Source organism: Orbicella faveolata, unplaced genomic scaffold, assembly GCF_042242905.1.
Source record: "Orbicella faveolata isolate gen_17 unplaced genomic scaffold, um_ofav_v1 contig_14, whole genome shotgun sequence".
Lineage (NCBI taxonomy): Eukaryota > Metazoa > Cnidaria > Anthozoa > Scleractinia > Merulinidae > Orbicella > Orbicella faveolata.
Window position 1 is genome coordinate 23,477,062 of NW_028301541.1, and position 20,615 is coordinate 23,497,676.

At 38.9% G+C, this 20,615-nt stretch overlaps 2 protein-coding genes across 4 annotated transcripts; both read left to right on the top strand.

The window, feature by feature from the left end:
* Positions 1-921: 921 nt before the first annotated feature.
* On the top strand, positions 922-10,933 carry LOC110046189 (uncharacterized). 2 transcript variants are annotated; one of them, XM_020751879.2, is made up of 15 exons: positions 922-1,560; positions 2,704-3,293; positions 3,639-3,878; positions 4,144-4,323; positions 4,686-4,793; positions 5,136-5,367; positions 5,747-5,848; positions 6,954-7,119; positions 7,480-7,587; positions 8,003-8,152; positions 8,689-8,808; positions 9,188-9,354; positions 9,791-9,878; positions 10,194-10,230; positions 10,434-10,933. In XM_020751879.2, the coding sequence occupies exons 1-15, from the start codon at positions 1,472-1,474 to the stop codon at positions 10,595-10,597; spliced, it is 2,541 nt and encodes an 846-aa protein (XP_020607538.2). In that variant the 5' UTR covers positions 922-1,471; the 3' UTR covers positions 10,598-10,933. The 2 variants fall into 2 exon arrangements, with proteins under 2 accessions (XP_020607538.2, XP_020607539.2); XM_020751880.2 differs by having other exon boundaries at positions 924-1,560; positions 4,707-4,793.
* Positions 10,934-11,746: 813 nt separating this feature from the next.
* Positions 11,747-19,707, top strand: LOC110046154 (calcyphosin-like protein). Of its 2 annotated transcripts, none has more exons than XM_089287199.1 (6): positions 11,747-11,943; positions 15,265-15,361; positions 15,465-15,545; positions 17,098-17,195; positions 18,038-18,152; positions 18,884-19,707. In XM_089287199.1, the coding sequence occupies exons 1-6, from the start codon at positions 11,807-11,809 to the stop codon at positions 18,983-18,985; spliced, it is 630 nt and encodes a 209-aa protein (XP_089143325.1). In that variant the 5' UTR covers positions 11,747-11,806; the 3' UTR covers positions 18,986-19,707. The 2 variants fall into 2 exon arrangements, with proteins under 2 accessions (XP_089143325.1, XP_089143324.1); XM_089287198.1 differs by lacking the exon at positions 11,747-11,943 and adding an exon at positions 13,227-13,436.
* Positions 19,708-20,615: the final 908 nt, after the last annotated feature.

Here is a 20,615-nt window from a genome sequence, read left to right on the forward strand (position 1 = left end):
CATACGTTCCAGTACGAAACCATGACCTCAACAAGATATTTTTCGATGAACGAATATAATCTTAACTGAAGGAACATTTTGTGACTATCAGAAGTACTAATATCAAGGATTGGGAACTCAAAGTGTTCAGTGAGAGTTTTAAGGCTTGTAGCAGGTTTATTTACAAGTGGTGTAGTTCGACAAAAGAAGAAATCAAACTGTATTGTAAAGCATATAAATTAATGACGTGCTTTTGTCGAAACAGAGCAAAGAATTCTTCCTTCTTCGCTTGAGAACATAAGCGAAATCGGAACATGATTAAGAACAAATCTGGTAAACAGGAAATAGTACCTTGCAGACATGCAGGTACAAATCTACTCGTGTAATCTTAGAATATAAAAATATAATAAGAAACTTCACTTCCTTTCAAAAAAAAACCCCCAGAATGATTGTGAAGAGAAATTGACATCACACCAGATTTTACTCCAAATAAGACTGAAAGAATTTAAACATGGCAGGAAGTCGAATGACCTCGCGAAAATAAAATCCTTCAATATTGATCGGTATGTACATGATTTTTTTGCTCTTTAAAGCGTTCATATCATCGCGTTTTCAACTGATTTTGTTGTGCATATGTTATCTGTTTTAGCCAAACAAAATTGTTTAGCATCACCATGTTATAACCATACACTTGAATGTTTAATTTATTACGTGTATAGTTTACGTGTACAGGGCTTTTTTTAAGAGAATATCAGTTTTCTTATTACGTTAACATCCCTAAGAGACCACCCAATTTGCCTCGCGTGCTAATGGTTTCCAAATGCCGGTATTGTGGATTAAACCAGAAAACCTATGGCCGCTTATTTATGACGTACCCAGCCGCAAATACGTGACCAGAACTGAAAAAAACACTCAGGAAAGTTCTGTACATTTCGAGTCGAGGTACACTTTCGTATTTTTCCAACCTGTGTTTCTTGTTTGCGCCAGGCTATGCACTAATCCAGCCCATGAACCCTCCCTATCTTTTAACATATGGGGGCTTCGGGGAACTCGTCTTCAAGCCCTGCCCGAACAGGAACAATGAAGTCGCAAAACCGCGAGCGACTCAGTCGAGACACTAGCGATAAGCGTCGAGCGACGAGTGCCGAGCGCAGAAGTCTGCGGAAGGTCCTCCGCTCTCTGCGAGACAGCTAAACACGAAGTCATGTAGCCTCCAACCCAGCAGTTAGCCCGTCTTCTCCTACTCTGCCATAAAACCGCCATTTTTATTTCCTTAAATATGGCGTCACAGTGGCAAAAATTCATTTCAAAGTAAACCAAGTGAACCCAGTGCAGTTTTCTCCAGATTAGTACCCAGTCCTCTTGATTAGCGAATGTACTGGGATTGATGACTCTCCCCAGTTTTCACTCATTCTTCTGCACGTGTAAATGGCGGCCAGATTTGAGATTTCCTGAGGAAAGTTTATAAAGCTTACGATAATATTTTAGTACAATGCCTACCAGGACAAATGCGAGAACTGCTGCTGAGACTTTCGAATGGATTGGAAATGGAACGATAGACGATGGAAAAGTTTTTTATAGGTAACAAGCTTGTTATAACGTTGATGGACCCGACGAGTCGTAAATTCCTTCCTCCGGCCTTCCATATAACTTAAACTTAGTAATGGGTCGTTTAAAGATAAAGGAGATGCTTGCAAGAATGCTCGGATTTTGTTTAAGGTTACAATTAAGTTGACATCTTTCCGTGAAAAACATGGGCAGTACAATGTTTTGTTCCTGGTTATAGATATGACATCCATGTGTTATCTTAGCTCACTGTAAGCTTGTATTTGAGTCCGGGTATGGATGGATGGATGGATGGGGGGGGGGGGGGGCACTCCCTTTTATGGGATATATGGGTATGTGCAGTCCCAAAGGGTATGGTTTTTCAGCTGTTTTGGTCATAAATAGGGTATCTATTTTGGACATTTTGGTCTCAAATAGGGTATGTTTTTTTTCACTCTAGTTTTGAATTGGGTATGTTTTTTTGTTTTTTTTATAAAAAGCTACTTTTTCATCACTATTGACAAGACCATCATCAAAAGCCCTTCATAAATTATTTTTAGGGCTACTGTGCCAGCCGCAACAGCCATAAATAGAGTGCTGAATTTTGGTCAAGTCACAAATAGGGTAGGGGAAAATCACAGTTTCTGGTCATAAATAGGGTAAGGGTTTTGGGAAGCAGGCCCCACATCCCCACCCATTTTTTCTGGGAGTTCCCCGCCTTGGTTATTTGAGACAGTGGAGTACAAGCCTGGAAAACGCTGTGCATTGCATTGCATCAGAACAATGTCTTACTCCATTTGCCCACCTCTGAAATTGTTTCACGTTATATGCAAAAGAGGAGTAAATTTATTGTTCTCTTCTGTTTTGCAGTGTAACATTTAACATTGCATGACCTACAGTCTCTCTAATCCAATTCATCAGACCCGAGCTTGTTTACACATTGCAAAACACCAAGCCTGCCAATTGTAGTGCACATTATAACTTTATAAGTAGCTGAAATAGATGATCATGACCAGCTTCACAGTTGTGTTCTGCAGTGTATATTAAACCCCCTCCCATTAGGTGCTATATTCCCTGTTTTGCTGCTTCATACTGACAAAATGCAATGCACATAGGTAGACAGCTTTCAGCATACAAGTATAATGGATTAATTTTTGTATTCTCTCTCTGTATATTTAGCCGATTCAAATTTAACGGAAACTTGATCAGTTGTGAAGATGATGTCATTATTAACGGCAATAAGAAGTGTTTTATTGGACATGTTGAGAAGTTATATGAGCTTGAAGGAAGTGATGATCCCAACAGAGCCATAATACAGTGGTATTTCACTTATGAAGAACTGCTAAAATTAGCAAAAAGGAGGATTACTGTCGATATTGCGGAACCTTGGAGAGAATTATTTTTACCTTCTAGTGACAGTGTTCATAATCACGGTGTTGAGGATATTGATGCTGAAACCATTTCAAAGAAGTGCACTGTTTTAAGACTTAAACTGCACGATCTGTTGCCAGACTGCTTACATGCCACTGACCAGGAGGACTTGTTTTACGTGCGTTACAGATTTGACAGGCATTTTAACCTTCATCCTGTCAGTAAAAGGGTTGCAAGAGAGTCCACATCAAAAAGGGAAAGTAGTGTTACAAATGATGTTAAAACTCCGAAGACTCCCAGAAGGGAATCTACAAGAAACCAGAATCTTGTCAAAGAGAATGGTGTCAGTAACAATGCAAAAACACCACAGACAAGGAAAACACCAGCAAAAGGAAAGGGTAAGGAATATAGTCAAGTTTGACATGTTATTACCTTTTTTCAATGTGTTCTGCAATGGAAGTTTAATGTACTTTTCTTGAAACCTATGTTGCTCTTTCTTGTGATAGTATGCACACCAGCATTTGTGCTACGGGAACCTTAATGAAGAATTAAATTACTGAAATACAACACCTGATTGTTGAACAAAAAGGTGACAAATGTGATTAAACAGTAATAATAGTAAAAAAAAATGTGAATGGGTATTTAATTTGCTTAGATGAAAAAATTAATATTGCACTTGTGCAGCTGTATATCATTCAAGGGATTTTATTTACTTTTGTAAACATTTTTTGGCTTGTCCATAGATACTCCATCAGTGAAGAAAAAAAGCACAACTCCTGTTCGAAACAAAACTGTTATGTTAACTAACAAATGTGTGATACCCCTGGAGCCATTAGTTTTCAATGGCAACAGTGGGACACCTGTTAAACGAAGAGCAAGCCGCAGTATTCCCGATGAATCTACTGTAACCTCCAAGAAAAGTAGACACAACCAGAGTGCGAAGAAGACAGAAGGACCAGTAAATTCTCCAAGGCAACGATATGGTATGAATTATGATGTGCTATATATGCAATCATGTACTCTCCATCGCAGCTGTTATTTGGGGCAAAAAATTTGATACAAAATACACTGGTTCAAAAACCCTGAAATACCTGACCCAACAAATTGATTAAAAGTTTCTGAAGATTGCTTTGTTTGTGCTACAGAATCCTGTCATAGTGCCAGTCCTTTTATCCTGGACTTTATTTAAGTGGTTTTTAATAGTGAGTATTTGTTGCGCATGTACGTGAGATTTAATGCTCTCTAAAGGTACTGCAGAAGTTCTGGAGCAAGTACTGGAGAGTGAATCAAGATGTAGTAATGATGGCGAGAATGATAGTGACAATGATAGTGTGTTTCATCCAAGTGATGTCAGTGATGATGACAATGATGATAGTGATGATGGCAATGATATTCTTTGGGAGGCTGAAGCTAAAAACAATACAGGAAGTAAGATTTTCAGTATTTTATACCCTATTAGTAACTGCATATAGTTTGTATATTAAGCTCTCAACATTGACTTCAAGAACTCAAGCTATGAAATGTCACCAGAAGGTCACCTGACAAAGACACGTTGTATTAACTGCCAGTCAACTAAACTTCCCTTTGTTAAGTGACAGTAATCTAAAGCAGACAGCTGTAAGAAAGTAAAGCCACCTTTAAGTATGATAATGCAAGTGGTAACACGTCAAGCAAGAGGGCAGTGGTGATTGAACACAAAACATGTAAACTTAAGGAACTTTGACTTGCTGTCATTTAATAATTGATTATTTTTTATTATGCTGTAAAGTATTTATTAACAAAATTGTCAGTGGTGCTTATTTTCAAAACAGTTCAAAGTAGACCAACACCAGGAAGAGGAGGCTTGAGGTCTTCAAAGAAGTTAACAACATTCACCTCGATACAGGACACGCCTAGAGGTAACAACAAGATCAATTACTAAATCACCCTTGTTAGGCTAGTTGTGTTTTGTTCTTGGGCAAGGCACTTGACACCCACAGGACTGTACTCCCCCAGGGGTATAGATGAATACAGGTTGATTTCATCCCCCAGGGGGGAGAGTGGTACTGTGAATTTCTGGGTGGGATATTGTCTGCTGACTCTGTAACCCTTAACTCATACCAGGGCATGTTCAGCTGCATTTTGCAAGCCTCTTCTAGACCAGACAGCATAAATCCTTACCATATTCCAAACTTGTTATTTTCCTTTGAACCACTGGAGCATGGCAGTAACAGCTTGTGAATAAATTATGTTTGTTGCAGGTAAGCCAGCCGCAAAAACTCCATCCAGAACTAAATCATCCCAGAAAACACCTCTAAAGACCCCTACACAGCAAAGAGTGAAAACTCCAAGGACCAGTCGCAAGACTCCTAAGACTCCGGCTCCAAGCAGTGCCAAGCAACCATCCAGGAAGAGCTTAATGACACCGAGCATTCCTGAGAGGCAGCAGCCTTGCAAGGCACCTGGCACACCACTTGAACTGGCAAGAAAAAAGTAAGATATTATGGTCAAATTCCTATTTAATGGCCACCCCTATCAGGCGGCCATTAATCAAAGTCTTGATGAGGGCTCATCTAATGTTTTTACCTCTATTAGGCAGCCAGCCCACTCTAAGCAGCCACTATCCATTTTCCCAAGGGTGGCTGTTTCATAGGGGTTGACCTATACTTGAAAAATCTTACTTTACTTCCAAAGAGGAGTTGTTACAGTGTAGTTGTTTGGTTGAGAAGTACAGCTAAGTCGAAAGTTTATGAGGCTGGTGGGGGTGTTGCCTTTGTGGTGTTCTATTGGTATGATTAAAGCTATTCTCATAGTATTCACTTATAAAAATGTTTACTCTTATTTTAATTTGCGGTTTTGGTTTTGATTTTAGACTGCATGTGTCTGCAGTGCCATCATCTCTTCCATGCCGTGACAAAGAGTTTACAGACATCTATAACTTTGTTGAAGGAAAACTACTTGATGGCACTGGAGGGTGGGTATTGAACTCAGTAACCAAGTAACCATGAACTGTAAACAGGTTAAGTATGACAAGCAGTAAGGTGTTGGGAAATGAGATGCTACACTGCTTGAAGTCGGTCTTTCTCTTGAAATTAGACAGGGAGTATGAGACGAGACGTTGAGACATGAAAGACGAGAGGGCAGAATCCCTCCCCTCCCCTCTGTTTTTCTCTCGTCAGACACTCTTCAGACTCTAAGAGAAAATGCCAACTGCAAGTATTTTTTGGTCTGTCACCAGACATACAGCAAAGCTTAGATTTTCTCAATTATTGTCACAGGTTTGAGTTTCCTTGTTTTGATAGTGAGTTTGAGCAATATATTCTTGAGAGACTAGTGTCTTGACGCATTGTTTCAAGGAAGACTTTGGAGGATGGGGAGGATTTGTTAGGGGAAAAAACATATTTTCCGTCATAGCGAACAAAAAACCGTGCAAAGACTCAACAGCAAGTGCCCGTGTAGCAGCGTTTACTGAGCTCCTGAAAGCAGAATACATGAAGAAACTGTAGGCAGCGCGGCCGAGTGGTTCGGGCGCCGGAATTGAAATCGGGAGGTCGCAGGTTCAAGCCCCGCTCTGACCACTAAGCTGGAGTTGTTTGTTGGTAGACTCTAGTTCAACTCCTCGGTCATGCTTGTAAACAGCCGGCTTATCTGCCGGTATCCGGTCACCTCGCCACCAGTGGCTTCCCTTGGTGGCGAGTTCGTTGGTGGCGAGACTCCCTGGTGGCTTGATGACCGGTAACTGTTCTGCCTCCCGCCAGTTGGGATTTTTAAGCCTATTTTTTCTTTCTTTCTTTCTTTCAGAATTTTTTCTTTCTTTTAAAAATTCTTCTTTCTTTCAGTTGAAGTGGCATGCCTGAGAACCAGCTAGTTGTAGCTAAGCGCATCGGCCACTCTAAACATTCAACAACAACAACAACAACAATAACAACAGAAGAAGAAAGGTTGCGTACGCAACAATAACGAAAGATATTAAGGCTAGCGCACTATTCATAATACCTTTCCGCTTTATCACATAGGACAACCTTTCCTGAAACAGCTGAATAATCTCTCCGAGTTAATTTGTGTTTTTGTTTCTTTAGTTGCATGTACATCTCGGGAGTTCCAGGCACTGGAAAAACAGCCACAGTACATGAGGTCATACGCAGCATCGAAGAAGCTCAAGATGAGTTGCCAGAGTTTACTTTTGTAGAAATCAACGGAATGAAGTTAACAGAACCAGCTCAAGCTTATTCTACTTTCCTTAAGGTTAGTGCAGTTGATACAAGACTACGTTTTCAACAAAGCTTCACAGTCGACAATTGCTTTAATTTTGGGAAAGATTTGATAAGCAGGAAAACTATGGAAAATAAGGTTGTCTCTGGAAAAATTCTGAAGATCGACTACCTATAAACACGTGATTCTGTGCAATGCGAGGCAAACTTTTGAACATGGAAATTTAAGGCGTTGATGTATTGTCGAACATACATAAACTGATCCTTTGCCTGGTTTCCTCAGTTCCTACTTGCGAGAGCTTTCTTCTCGCGTCGTAAAAATGGCAAAAATAAGAGACCGTCATTTAAGTTTATTGAAATTGTATTTCACTGATCATTCTTATATTGTCCGCAGCTGCTAACAGGACAGAAAGCCACACCCGAGCACGCTTCCAATCTTTTGGACAAGCTTTTTAACACACCATCACCTGACAGGGATCCCGTTATCCTATTGGTGGATGAGGTAAATGGCGCAAGCTAGCTGCGAGATTCACTTCCTACGTCTGTGATTTCTTCGCACAGGACTGCGAGTCGCGTGCTCTGGACTGCGAGTCACGTGCTCTCGACTGCTAGTCACGTGCTCCCAACTGCGAAAACAAAGCTTGTCGAAAACGCTCATCAAACCGGAGGAATTTGAAAACGCAGGCTTTGGGTTTTAGTTTAGACATTTGATGCGCTTTCATAGTGAAACCTCCGTTTTCAAATTCCTCCGGCGTAGTGTGGACAGGGCCCAAGAGGCTATTTTAACCGTAAGCTGTATGCTAAGATTTTTGAAACACTTTTTCATTGTGAAGTTCTGTATTTTTCAAGGCAGTGAAGACAATTTCTCAAGGCTTGTTCACAGGAATAGCTGATGACATAACTTAATCTCTTTCCAGCTGGATCTGCTATGGACTCGTAAACAACACGTGCTGTACAATCTCTTTGAATGGCCCACACGGCGTCACGCCCGGCTTATTGTGCTGGCTATTGCTAACACCATGGATTTGCCCGAAAGAATTATGATGAAGCGTGTCTCTAGCCGACTGGTAAGGATTTAAAACATCAGGCTTGCTTGGTTTTATATCTGGTTTTATATGTGCTTTCCCTGACAGACTGAACAATTGGGTCGTCACATCTTCTGAGTACTCACTGATTTAGTGAGAGAAACGAAACATATTTTGGTTTGTCGTTTTTTGAGGCAAATTGGTCAAGCCCGCGCTCTCCGTTTCGATTTGTTACTAAGCAACGTGACGTAACCTACGACGTCATGCTGGAGTGACAATAGGCCATTTCCAAGTTGCCTTTTGCCTCAGTGTCAAAACGAGTCTTCGTGCGAAAATGAGTTCTGCCTACTGGTTCATTTTCATGCAAATCAAACTCGTTTTCATATAAAAAGTTTTGCATGAGGACTCGTTTTGAGACGGACACAAGGTAACGCAGAAATGGCCTATTTTCAGAATACTCGCGAGCACTCACGCTGGATTTGACTGGATAATAAGATTCCGAAACTAACTGAAAAACTACGACATGTATTCTGAAGACTGTAAGCGCGAAGTTAACTTGGCTTTTCATGTCTGTTTAGGGCCTGACCCGGTTGACGTTTCAGCCGTACACTTTTTCACAGCTGCAGCAGATTGTGATGTCTCGCATCGAAGGGTTGAAAGCCTTTGAACCTGATGCCATTCAGCTGGTCTCCAGGAAGGTAAAACTCCTGAATTCGACTTTTTAAATCTCCTGTGTGCTTGTGCAGTTTTAAGGGCCAAGTTCTCATAGATTCTCAGATGCATACATCACAACTGCTATTTGTCAAGACGTTGTGATTTGTAGGTTAGTAGTAGCAACAGTAAATCGTTATGTTTTCCTCCTTTTTTTAATAACTTTAATTGTGATTCACACTACTGACGCCACTGATACGTCTACTTTCATAATTCAATTACTTACAATTAAATTACTTACAATTAAATTATTTGCTCACTGCTTACACTACTTACAATGCAATACAATTACAGGTGCTACTTACAATAACACAATTTGCATAACTTACTCTACAAAACAGTACGATACGATTACCTATTTCACAGGTTGCTGCGGTGTCTGGTGATGCACGCCGATGTTTAGATATATGCCGCAGAGCAGTAGAAATCGCAGATTCACGTGCCAAAAAGAAGGGAACCGCATTGGTTGGAATGAGTCACGTGGACTTAGCTTTACAAGACATGTTCTCGTCACCTAAGATACGAGCCATGAAGTAAGCGTTTAGTTGTTGTTGTTGTTGTTGTTGTTGTTGTTGTTGTTGTTGTTGTTTCTTAAGTTGTTGTCCTTGCAAATCACTGTTCGCCACTAACTTGTGTGGGAGTCGTTGTGGCTTCATGGTAAGTACGCTCGTCTCCGGATCGAGCGGTCCGGGTTCGAGCCCTGGTCGGGGGCATTGTGTTGTGTTCTTGGGCAAGACACGTTACATTCACATCGCCTCTCTCCAGCCTGGTGTACAAATGTGTACCGGCGAATTTAATGCTGGGGGTAACCCTGCGATTGACTAGCATCCCATCCAGGGGGGGAGTAGAAATACTCCTAGTCGCTTCATGCTACAGAAACCGGGGTGAGCTCCGGTCTGATGGACCACTTGGCTCGTATGCAGACTTGACCTTTTTACCCACTAACTTTACCTCTATTTTATATTCCAGGTGCTTGTCACAAGTAGAAGGTCTTTTCCTCAAGTCTGTTATCGCAGAGTTTCGTAGCTCTGGACTTGAAGAGGCAACTTTTGGTGATGTGAGTTGATAAGCAGGTTTAAATTATTTAGCTTTACTAAGATCATTAAATCTCTGAGCTATAGAAACTGAGGCAAGTTCCTCAAGGACTGTTCCCCTGGGAGTTTTACATTTGCGAATTCGCTATGGTTGTACCGGGTTGGCGCACTGTTAGAGAAAACCCGTAGAGGTCTAGTAGTTTGATTCAAAACTCCATTGTGTTACTATTAATAACCGCACACAATCAAAGGGTTTACAAAAGGACTTTCAAGTGTGACTTTCTAACTGAGCGTCCGTTACCGTTTGCTAATTTGTCCTATTTCTTGTTTCATTCTAGGTGTTTCAGCAACTCAATGATTTTTGTCGAATTGAGGGTAAGTTTATTTTAACGTAAATTCTTTGTTTGACTTGTACAGTCATGGCTCGCTTGATGTTTAGATCAAATTGCTGTGTAGCCTCGACGAAGCTAATTACTTTGGTTTGAATGCAAGATAAGTTTTAGAAAACAGCTTTTTTAAAAAAAATTTTGAGCAGAAACTTGTGAAGTTCATGTCATATTTGCTTCCTTTTTCACCAGGCCTTTCGTCCCCTACACCATCACAAGCCGCGGCTGTTTGTTGTCGTTTAGGAGCCTGGAAGCTACTTTTAGTAGAGTCTGGTCGTCGCGACCTGGAGCAGAGAATTCGTTTGAATGTCAATCAAGACGACGTTCTTTATGCTCTCCAAAAGAATCGCACGTGATCACCGTTGAGTGGGATAGGAGGTCACGTGGTTAGGCTTCATCCAATCATTACTCAAATCGTTATTTCAGATGATGTTGAAATGCATTTTGGAAATTTTTAATTGCTAGTTGAGTTCGCGCAGAAAAATATGTCTATTTTTTATCAAGCAATATTATATATATTTCTTATTTTTCTTATCACTCAATGTTCTTGTAAAAAAGGTTGTCCTCAGAAGAACTATTTTTGTAAATTTTATCTTGAATAACGGAAGGTGCCAGAATTCTGTCAACTAATTTTGTCATATTATTGTAAATAGAGCACATAACAGTTTTCAATAAAGTATTTTTTCATTTTACTTGTTTTATCTGTTTAAATGCTACAGCACATACGCTGTTGGTGGCCTAATGGTTAGTGCACATGCCCTGTACATCGACTGGTCCGCCAGCTTCGATAACAACAGCAATATTTTTAATTCTCATGATACAAATCAAAATACTATACAAAGTGTCAAAAAATATTAACATACAATAAAAAGAATTCAAGCCAAGGCAGAGGACGCTGTATTGCGTTCTTGAGCAAGGCAAGACTACTAATTCCGAAGTACCTTTATTCACTAAGGTGTAAAAATAGTTCTGTTGAACGAGAACCTGACAACACTGATGAACAAGAGTGCAGTCCAAGGAAGGGAAAAATAAAACTCCTAATCCTTTAATTTCTGATATTGCCAAAACAGGTTGACGTAACAAAAACTACCTAAGCTAGCACGTCAATCGACACAACACTCCCCCAAACATCTTCAGTCGAAACCGCTTTTTGTTTTGCGTTCGACGATTAATGTGGGAAGTACTGGGTTCACATCATCGCAGAACCAGGGGCATAGTATTCATTTCGATGATTAAAAGAACCGAGAAAAACAAAATATTCATTTTGTATGCAAGCTTTTTTTCTTCTCAAATATGTCTTCATTGTTTTTCACACCTGGTGTTACATTCTTATGTTCCTATAGTTCCTTGACTTCTACGTGCGTGCTATGAATTATGGAATGGACGAGTATTTGTCTCCAGGGTGATTCAAAATAGTTTCAATAGCATTGATCCATTGATCGCAAGAATCAAGAACATATATACGCCTCTAGTAGCCCTAGTTCGAGTTACCTTCGCAGAAAGGATTAATAATCAGACAGTTTGATGGTCATTGCCAGCATCGGTAGTTTTCAAACTCCTCAATAATGATTACAGACCGAGGAAATCATGAACTGAAGCGCAAAGCAGCAAAACAAACCATGTCAAAGATCCAAGATCCTAAAGAAGCACTACGGATGAAATGTTTAGCTCGAGGTGCCAACGGAATACTTGGACTGGGAAGGTAAGGTCATCCTATAATTTCGTCAAATTTCAGTACATTATCGCTTGCTTGAATCCGTTAGACTGGCCGCAACAAATTAAAGACCTACAAACATTTAACTTACAAGATCGGATGGTTAAGCCTGCCCGTCGCAACCGAACTAGCGCGGTATAGAAAAAGCCCGAGTACAGCGATTTGATTCTTTAGGCTGGCTATCAAGATTATCAGGTTAATTGGAAAATAAGTAAATAAGCATGTTGGTCGCTGAAAAAGGAATAATAAGTTCGCAGATGGTTTGTGCGGACCTCTGTGAGTGGCCGTACCACCGAATGAGAATTATCCCTTCATTTTTGGTCTCAATAGCAAATCTATTTCTCATAATTAGTATGGCGTACACGGTTTTACCGGTTTTACCTAGGCCATCCAGCATCCTGGGCTAGCCGTATAGATGATAAATTATTCAATTTGACTGAACGTGACACCGAGAATTATCAAGGCCAAGGTCTGAAATCTTGTTTGGCATCACCATAGCATAGTTGAATCTTACACTACCAAAAGGCGGTATTCGAGCTGTGCACTCTTTTTTTTTATATAAGAATATATAGAATATTTAAGAGTATATATATTAAACTTAAGGCTGGGATTTTGAAAGAATATAATTTTGTGTGTTGAAAAAAGTACAGTTATATGTTTTTAACTAAACCGTATAAAACTATTTCTAAACGGCAAAACTAGCCAAAAACAAGAAAAGCAGCACTAGCCGTATTTTCAGCGCTAATAACATTACTGCAATTACGTGCGTAACATCAGGCTTTAACGCCTGCAGGCTGGCTACAAAATTACTAATTAGCTGAATACATTCGATAGAATAAGAATATTTTCAGCCTAAAATCGGCGGGAAAATATGAATATTTAGCCTCAGCCGGAAAAACGATGTTCTTATAAAAACCGAATGTGTTCTGTATAGGACAAAACACATTTATTTGTTGTCTGTTGGATTCTTCGCTTTTCATAGTTTCCTCAGCAGCAGCTGTTTCATTTTATTCCATATTATTCCACTTGATGCGTGAATAATTCCGCGAGCAGAAAAATCCTAGAAGTTCCTCTCATAACTTTTGATAATAAATGATATAATCTGGCGTAAAACTAACAAGTATAAATGGAATATTTCTATTTCTGTTACTATTGAAACACGGAAATAATTATTATTTTTAAAAATCTTCCGGAAAAACAGACTCGACAATTTGAGCCCACGGTTCCAGTTCAGTGAGTAAACTGGGTACCACGCGGTCGTTGTCAGGGTAACAGAAAAATAAGAATCTTCGTGACTCGCGAAGGGCGCCATATTTGTTACAGACAATAGACAACAACATGGCTGCAACATCAAGATCTGATACAGAAATGAGACAAAAGTGTAAAAAGATGCTCAATTCCAAGCAAGCCAAAGACCCTGTAGAACGTCTAAGACTACAGTGTCTTAGTCGTGGTTCTGCTGGGATAAAAGGCATAGGGAGGTAAGAGGTCGGACGTATTTTTACTTTTTAAAATCCGTTTCAAATCATTCTGTTTTTGGATTCTTAGTACATAGAGATAACTATTTGGCTTTATTTTGCTGAAGGAATTGGCATCTATTAGCTGGTGGTAAAAATTTTTTTGGACTGTTGTGGACGCTGAGATCAAGCAGATTTCTTCGCACAAAGCAGGCTAAAACACAAACTCAGTCGGTTATTCAAAGAGCACTGCTTCCCTGTCATTTCTTGGTAGCTAAAATGTAAGCTTAACCGACAACTCTTTGACTGTTTACCCATTAAGAGGAGTGATAAGTTATAGAGTGAAAACTGAACTGTAACCCCACAAGAGACTAACACAGTGAAAGTAGAGACCTGGCCTCAGTTGTTCGAAGGCTTGACAACGCTTTCCACCGGATAAGTACAGTGTAGCTATCCAGTGGATAAGTGTTAATAAAACAAACCATGCTATCCACTGGATGGTGATTTATCTGGTGGATAGCATTATCCACTTTTCGAACAACCCTGTACATGAAAATCAACACAGGATGGTAAAAGTACTGTTAAACAATAATTATTTCATTAAATGGTCACATAGTCAAGCTGGTTACAGATGTCCAGACTTTTATCTTTTTTATAGTGAGATCTTTTAAATGTTTATTGGCTAAAACCCGGTTCCCACCTGCACAACCTTAAGTGCAAGCATACACGTAACAATGATACAAACCCTTGTGCTTAAACTGTGGTCTGTTTCGACATGAGCAATTTGATGACTAATCACAAAGAAGGGGGAAAATGTAATCCTTTCCTTTGAGCGTACATGTATGCTTGCATTACCGTAGTTTCTCGGTTATAAGGCGCACGGTTTTTTCGAGGAAAATCTGTTTTTTCTTGGGAAGTTTTTGCCAAAATTGGGGTGCGCCTTGTAGCCGAATATTTTCGCGCAAAAAAATCTAACGACAGCAATTTTACCGGAACTTACAGTTAAAACTAGACAAATAAAAGACACTAAACATTGGTCACTGACGTTTTTAAGATTTGGTGGTTCTGAAAAGAACCGGGTGGCTCTGAAAAGAGCCGTTGTTGTTGTCCTGAAATTTGTTGATGTCTAGTCTTCCTCCTCGCCATCCGTGTCAAACTCGTTCTCCAGTTCATCATCTGCTTCCTCCTCTCCAGCTTCTTCTTCGTCCCACACAGCTTCGTCCTCGGTGCTGTCCAGAGCATTTGATATTCCACAGCACTTGAATGAGTTCGCGATCAAATCAGCGGGTATCTCTTGCCATGCCTTTTGGATCCACTGCAAAACCAGTTCTGTAGGTCTGTCTGTCTTCATGGCCATGGTCAAATAAGTTCTCTTGAGCCAAAGTTATATGTATGCTTCCACTTGTGCTTGCATGGCTATACTGAAAACCAGCCTTGAAAGTTTTGACTTAGATATCATGGCAGTGAAAGCCTTCATATCTTCCCCTAGCATCTACATGTACAGTTCCTCTTCTTCCGTCATGATTTTGTGGTCATAGCTAAATCAGTCGAGAAGTTTTAAGAGAGAAGTTGTATATACCTTGTCTGCAATAATGTGGGCAAACCCCACTCAGCAGTCACCTTTTTCTGCTGCAAATGTGACGGTCATACAGTTGTTCCACTGAGGAACTGGTCTTTCAGCTCACCAGGAATGGAGACACTTACAACATTTTAGGTATAGCTGTAGCACATACATGTACAATGCATGTACACGCCATCAAGTTTTCCAATCAGATCACTTACAATGCACAATGTAGCATTTACATGTGCATATCAAAGTTTATGATTCTTACACTTTTTTTCTCTTTTTCAGAGTTTTCAAAATTATGGATGACGACCAAAACAGGACATTAGATTTTAACGAGTTCAAAAAGGGTATCCGTGATTATGGTCTTTACCTGGAACCTAAGGTAATTTGCGGGCATGTAGCATATACATGTACATGTAGTTCTGAAAATTTTTGTTAGGGACAAATTCATTTACATTGTCAATACTACAAATGTCTTTTTGTAGGAATTACAAGGGATGTTCTTGGCCTTTGATAAAGATGGTAGTGGGGTTATAGACTTTGATGAGTTTCTCCTTGCCCTCAGAGTAAGTTTGATGACATTATAATCAATTTTTAATAACAGTAGGTAATATACATTGTACAGTACAGACATGTATATATGTACTTGCTTATTTTGCAGTTAAATTTATTTTATTTCTGATTACAAGCACATTTATGTTATTTTTGAAGTGTGATTCAACCATAGTGTTTAAATACATCTTTTAACATTGTCTTCAAAAACTTAGATGTATGAAATAATAAAAGATATTCACATTTAATTTTACCCACTGTCTTGTTGACTCACAAGAGTTAATCTGTCAATGTGTGAATGGGGCTTACCTGCTGGTGGCTTGATTCTAAACTTTGTTATTGAAACATTATTGTTAGCATAATAAAACCTACCAAATCTCCTAAAATGTAATTTTCTTAATATTATGGTGGACTGAAGCACTGTCTTGGTACGTGGCAATGTGGAAGGCTGCAGAATCCAGGACAGTCAACCCTGCCGGTACAGACCATCTGTGCCCTGGCTACCCAAAACTTGTTCTGATATCCCACAGGTCAAATATCATATATCTTGTATGAAACTCTGGCTGTGCGGCAGGCTAATGAACATCTGCTTGTGAAAATTACCCCATAATGCATTGCTAAGGATACTTTGTGCTTCATGTACATGTTCATGTATGCCAAGGTCAACAGATTATGTGCAAGCAAATTATGCAATCTCATTTGTCTGGCCAAAAGCCAGGGAGATTTGAAAGGGCATAAAATTATGTTCTGTTCTGTATAAAAAATTTCTAACACTGACCAGTAACTAAATAATTGAAGGCTTTCGTGCAAAAAGGGCGTATATAGCATTTTGGGCCGATTTTTATTTTTTGCAGGATCGAGCTAATTTTTCACAGACTGGCTTATTTTGATGTGAAAAGCATCATTGCATAATTGTTTTGGTTGATTTGCGCTTCATTTTCGAGAAATAACGTATGCAAAAAAAAACTCAGTTTTCCAAGGGTATCTTTGGAGATCTTTTATTGATCGAAAAACAAAAGAAACCTTTGTTTTGCTAAACGATGAAGTCACCAAAGCATGGCATTTGCCACTAGTGTTATTATTCATATAATTATGCAATTCTCTCACTGTTTCCTCGTTAACGCAAGCGAATAAGGTGCTGAACAGGCCGGATTCAAGTTTGTTCTGTCATGACACTGGTACGATACGAGGTCGGTCAGTTTTTTCTTTCTGGTTTAAAAAAAGACCACGCTGTCAAAGCTGCTAAAAGTAGCGGTTTAAGTTTGCCCCGCGTCGAAATCCACCTTGGAAGGATTTGCTCCAAGAGATGCCACTCAGAAAGCTGAGTGTTTTTGCATACGTTATTTCTTGAAAACGAAGCGCAAATCAACGAAAACAATTACGCAACGATGCTTTTCATGTCAAAACAAGTCAGTCTGCCAAAAATTAGCTCGATCCTGCAAAAAATAAAAATCGGCCCAAAATGCTATATACGCCCTTTTTGCATGAAAGCCTTCAATATGGTAGTAGTTTTCATGGATCATAATTTGGAAGATATGCAATGAACCTTGTGTTGTCATTTTTCAGCCGCCTATGAGTAAAGCTCGAAAATCTATAATAGCTGAAGCATTTAATAAATTAGACAAGACTGGAGATCAAGTCATTACCATTGAGGACCTCAAGGGGTAGGTGTTATTGTTATAAGAGACATTAAAGAACTGGTTAAATTGTGTAATGATAAGGTCATCACTGAGAAACAAACAGAGTTTTCATACAATGTAGCATAATGCAAACACACCTGTAGGGAATTTAGGAGTCAAGAATTCTAAGGGTTTTTGTATTTATAATGTATTGTAAGTATTTTCAAATTCTCCCTAACTCACTTGAGTGTTTGTAACAGTGAATAACCCATTTTTAAAAACGCTTACAAGGCAACCATTTTTATATTCCTTTTGTGAAATGTACAAATTATATGCTTATACATCCTCATACAAAATGACTATTTGACCAATCAGGGCTTGTGAATTATATTAATATATACACTGTAAGGCTGAGAGACCATTTGGTCAAGACAGTTCCTTATGAACTGACTCGTAAAACATTTTTGCTATATTTTCAGTTCAGAGTTGCCTTGGTCAGGGAAAATTATATTTTATTCAAAGTCAGGGAGAAGTCAGAGAGTTTTGTATCAGGTCAGGGACTTTCTAAATCCCTGTTCAAAGTCAGAGAAAAGTCAGGGAATTTTACCTTACGGTTACCACAAATTATTTTATTAGATGTTTTCATGAGACAAGGCAATTTTGTTTTAAAAATTATGTAAGCCATTCTTATTTTTGTTGATTTATGGCCAGAATAATTGTCCTGCATGGTCAGTGAAGATTGCTAAGTCAGGGAAAAGTCAGGGATTTTTTTTGGTTCTGGTGGGTGGCAGCCCTACAGTTAAATAGACAGTAACTTGATGTACATGGGACAAATTTCTGGTAATCGTATGAAGGTTTTTAACAACTGTTGAATGACTTTATTTTAGAGTTTACAATGTTAAGATGCATCCAAAATACCAGAATGGAGAGATGACAGAAGAACAGATTTTTATAAAGTTTTTAAACACTTTCGAGGTTGGCAGTGCTGAAATGGATGGAAGGGTAAGATTTCACTGCAGTTGTGTGATGCATAAGTTGTAGAGAAATTTGCTGTAGGCTGTTAGTTTAGTAAAAATGTAAATCTCTGGAGAAATGTTGCCACCTGTTGTAATTACACACTCTGTACATGTAGTTAACACTTTACTCCCTAAGGGTGCCAATTGGCACACAACTTCATAACTTTGTGAATATTTGAGATGCACATGGAGTGCAAGACTTGCTAAATGAGCTATAGTTCAGCGTGGGTGCACCAATGATATTTGAGAGTTGAGATGTGTTGGAAGTTTTTCAGTTTCACATTTTAAAATGATGTCTCTCAAAATGATTATCCCCTTCGTAGCTTTTGATGATCAGTGGCTTTCAAATGGTATATTGTACACAGGCAGGAAGTCTTTATTTGCTGATTTGTCAAGATATATTGCTTACAAGCATTAGGCCAAAAAATGGTTTAAAAGTACCAAAAAGGAAACAAAACGTTTCTGACTTACTTGCAAACGAAGTTGTCATCAGGGTGATGTTGAAAACTTCATTTGAAGTGGAAAACGTTTCGTTTTATCCTTTTCAGGTATTCTGAAATGATGTTTTGGCCTTGCAAATAGTATTTACAATCAAACATGAACGTTACAGACAAGAAAAAAAGCTGCAAAGCATACATCATTAAATACACTTTGTCTAGTAAACATACCAGTCATACTGAACCTTAAAAGCAAACATTTGTCTTTCCTATTTTCCAGATTACTCGAGATGAATTCATGAACTACTATGCTGGTGTCAGTGCTTCTATAGACAATGATGCTTACTTCCTCCTTATGATGAAGAATGCCTACAAACTGTGAATATGCGCCAAGCTTCCTGTTAGAATTGTACAACTTAGAACTACAGAGCTATGTGGTGTACAGTCAGTGCTGGTGGCCATGGAGAGGTGGTCTAGAAATTAGTTGATTGTTGGCAGCCTTTGGAGTAGCCACTCCTATAGAGCACATGCAACATCACAGGAATTTGTACATACAATTGTGACAGCATTTAATGCTTTCAGAAACATTATATTTACTTAAAATAAATATAACTTTCATGGAAATTAATGACCAATTTTTACTTTCTTTTTACCCCATTGCGACGCACTCAAGCTGGTAGTCTGTGATACTGTAGGACTTGCTCACCACATGGTAGAGCCTGCATAGAGAAACAGATTCTCCAACGGAGAATTACTCACAATGTATGGAAAGCAATAAGGAGAATCTCAATGTTGATCATGAGAGAGAAACGATGATATACCTACAACGTTTTTTATTTTGTTTATTAGTTGTAAGCGAGAAAGTGTTCGCCCTCTTTCAGTCTTGTTGTTTTTATGTTGCTCGAACCCTTCGTGATCTCAGAAGAAAATATTTTTTTTCATAACTTTTTATGGTGATTATTATTTTTTAATTTATGCTATTTGAAGGACTGTTTGTGTTCCTCCAATAAAACGTAAAGCCCACTCAATAATACATGTAATTGTAAACTTTACTGTAGACATTTTCCGACATTTTCAGAAATAAAGATAAACAACTGAAAATAACACACGACAATAATAATGTTGTTTTTAAGGGGAATAGGGCCTCTCACTCGTACGCACACAGTAACCCTAGCTTTTCGTCGGACCAGACAGGTCTCAAGGTGAAGGGCTTGGGTGCTGGCTAATTACCAAGCCCCGGAAAACTCCAGCCCAACCACAAAGTAACGAGGATTTTGGATTGTAAATATGATCCGACTTAAAGTTCTCAAATTTCTCAGAATGAGTATGTAAAAAGTTGCCCGAAGGGAAAAAAAGTTTTTCAAATTATGAAAACTTGCCGAGCAACTTGTAGACAGTTCCGGTGACCGAAAATGGAAGCCACCGAGTGCCTATTTCACTTTCAAATAGCAGATTTGCACGTTGTCTTCATTTGACTACAGCTACGAGAATTCCGTGATAACCAATGGAATGTATAAATTATATACTGCAAAGAATTCCAAAATAAAATATTTACATTCCGGGAAAACTAAGCTTATATATAAGCTGTATTTTGTCCACCTGATGCCCACTGTGCCAAATGCAGGTAACATATCAAATATTTAATATCTCAAATGGCTAGTCTCCGCCAGATAGAGGTATTTGCTTTCTGAGACTAACCTCGTGCAAATGTTTAGATTGCCAACTTTCATTGTAATAAAAGAACGTAATGTTGTGCAACCAGCGAGTTGCTTGGTACACAAATTTTATTACAAAGGGACTATTTTACATTCTTATTGTTATCCCACTAGCGATAGACACATTTTTGTGCTTGTTTACAATATCTTATTTCTATTTTATAGTTGCCCCGCGGAAATTTGATGTTCTTAAAACTAGCATATTTGTTTTAAGAACATGAAATTTCCGCGGGGCAACTATCAGCCGATAGTTACTCGACAGAAACACTCTATTGCCTTTATTGTACACCACTAAAT